The 1,518-nt window shown below is 53.0% G+C and overlaps 1 protein-coding gene across 1 annotated transcript in view; it reads left to right on the top strand.

The window, feature by feature from the left end:
• The first annotated feature begins 6 nt into the window (after positions 1–6).
• The window catches only part of AIG1 (androgen induced 1), a 336,757-nt gene continuing 335,245 nt past the window's right edge, over positions 7–1,518 (top strand). Inside the window, exon 1 of the mRNA XM_004701969.2 lies at positions 7–155. Within this exon, the coding sequence (XP_004702026.1) occupies positions 15–155 (141 nt within the window). The 5' untranslated portion in view covers positions 7–14. The remainder of the gene's footprint in view (positions 156–1,518) is intronic.

The following is a 1,518-nucleotide window of genomic DNA, read 5'->3' as shown; positions in this document are numbered from 1 at the left end:
GGCCTTTGGCGAACATGGCGCTCGTCCCCTGCCAGGTGCTGCGGGTGGCCATTCTGCTGTCCTACTGCTCTATCTTGTGTAACTACAAGGCCATCGAAATGCCCTCGCATCAGACCTACGGAGGGAGCTGGAAATTCCTGACGTTCATTGATCTGGTAAGGTCGTCCCCTCCCCTCCCCTCCCCTCCCCTCCCCTGGTGAACCCCCTGCGCCGGTGGCGCCCAGTGCTGGTGGGTGTGCGCGCGCTCGCGCGGACACGTGCGCACTCACGCGCTCCTCCAGCAGCCGCTGCTGTCAGCGCCTCTTCGCTGGTGGTTGGGTGTGAAGGCCTGGCTGCCACCGCAGCACCCTCTGCACGCCCAGCATGACCTGGTAGTTGGGGAGACAAGCAGAGGCAGCCGGGTGGCAAGCTCTTTGGAAGGGAACACAGCTCTGCTACTATGAGGTCGCGGGAAGACAACCAACTAGCAAATTGGTAGGGCGACCTTGACTGTGCGTGCCTCTCAGGGCCCCCACCTTAGGATGGAGTGGTGGTGACTGCAGGACAATGGGTATTGTCTGGCTCCTTGGAGTTTCAGCCCAAAAGGACAGTGCCCCTCGGTGAGGTAGAAAAAGCACCGAATCGAGTTGACATCTTTGCACTTGGTCTTGCCCCTTGTCAGTAGAGGCAGTCCCCAGGTTAAGAAAGCCTGATTCGCATACAACTCCTACTCGTCCGCCATTGCTTCTGCTTGCAAACTTGCCTTCACTTTGAAACAATTGAACCAACCACCTGCAACAGAGTCCTCGCAGTTTCAGACTTACTTGCTACAGAAGTAGCTCTTAAATCATTGAAAAGGCGTGGGAGCTTTACTTGCGCCAGGGCCTGATAACAACCGTGTGTACTTGCTCTAGCTCACCTACAAATTGTACTTCAAGACACCATCTCATTCCTCACTGTCGTTCCTGGTCTGACCACCTCTAATGGAACCCCTGAAACTGTGTCCCTTAGGTCCCCGAGCAGCTACTCTTCAGACAAACAGTAGACAGGGCTATGAAGCAAATAATAAATACCTGGAGGAGTTTGCCTATCAGTACAATTACTGCCATCAAGTGAATTCTGACTCATAGGGTGTCCCCCAAGAGTAGGGTAGAACTGGCCCTGTGGGATTCTGAAACTCTACTGAAATAGAAAACCTCGTCTTTCTCCCCAGGAGTGGCTGATGGTTTTGAACTGTGGATGTTGTGGTTAGCTGCCCAATGCATAGCCACGATGCCACCAGTGCTCCTTCAATACAATTAGCTATACCCAAAGGGTAGAAACTTCAGAGGAGAGAGACTTCATAATGCCTTCCCTGTGTGACTATGCACTCCCCTCTCTTCTGCTCCCCGGTGAAAGTTCACAGTAGTTTGCATAAGCACCTCTTATTTTGGCCCAACATTGCAGTCTTGACGCCGCCGGCAGGGCATTTGTTTGTTTTTAATGTTTACCAAGTCGGACGCAGAAAGAGCCCTCTGAGAAATTCAGAAGATAGACATA

Source organism: Echinops telfairi, unplaced genomic scaffold, assembly GCF_000313985.2.
Source record: "Echinops telfairi isolate 266 unplaced genomic scaffold, ASM31398v2 ScPeMD7_3533;HRSCAF=4204_0, whole genome shotgun sequence".
In the NCBI taxonomy this organism is placed as follows: Eukaryota; Metazoa; Chordata; class Mammalia; order Afrosoricida; family Tenrecidae; genus Echinops; species Echinops telfairi.
This window is presented reverse-complemented; position numbering and strand designations above follow the sequence as displayed.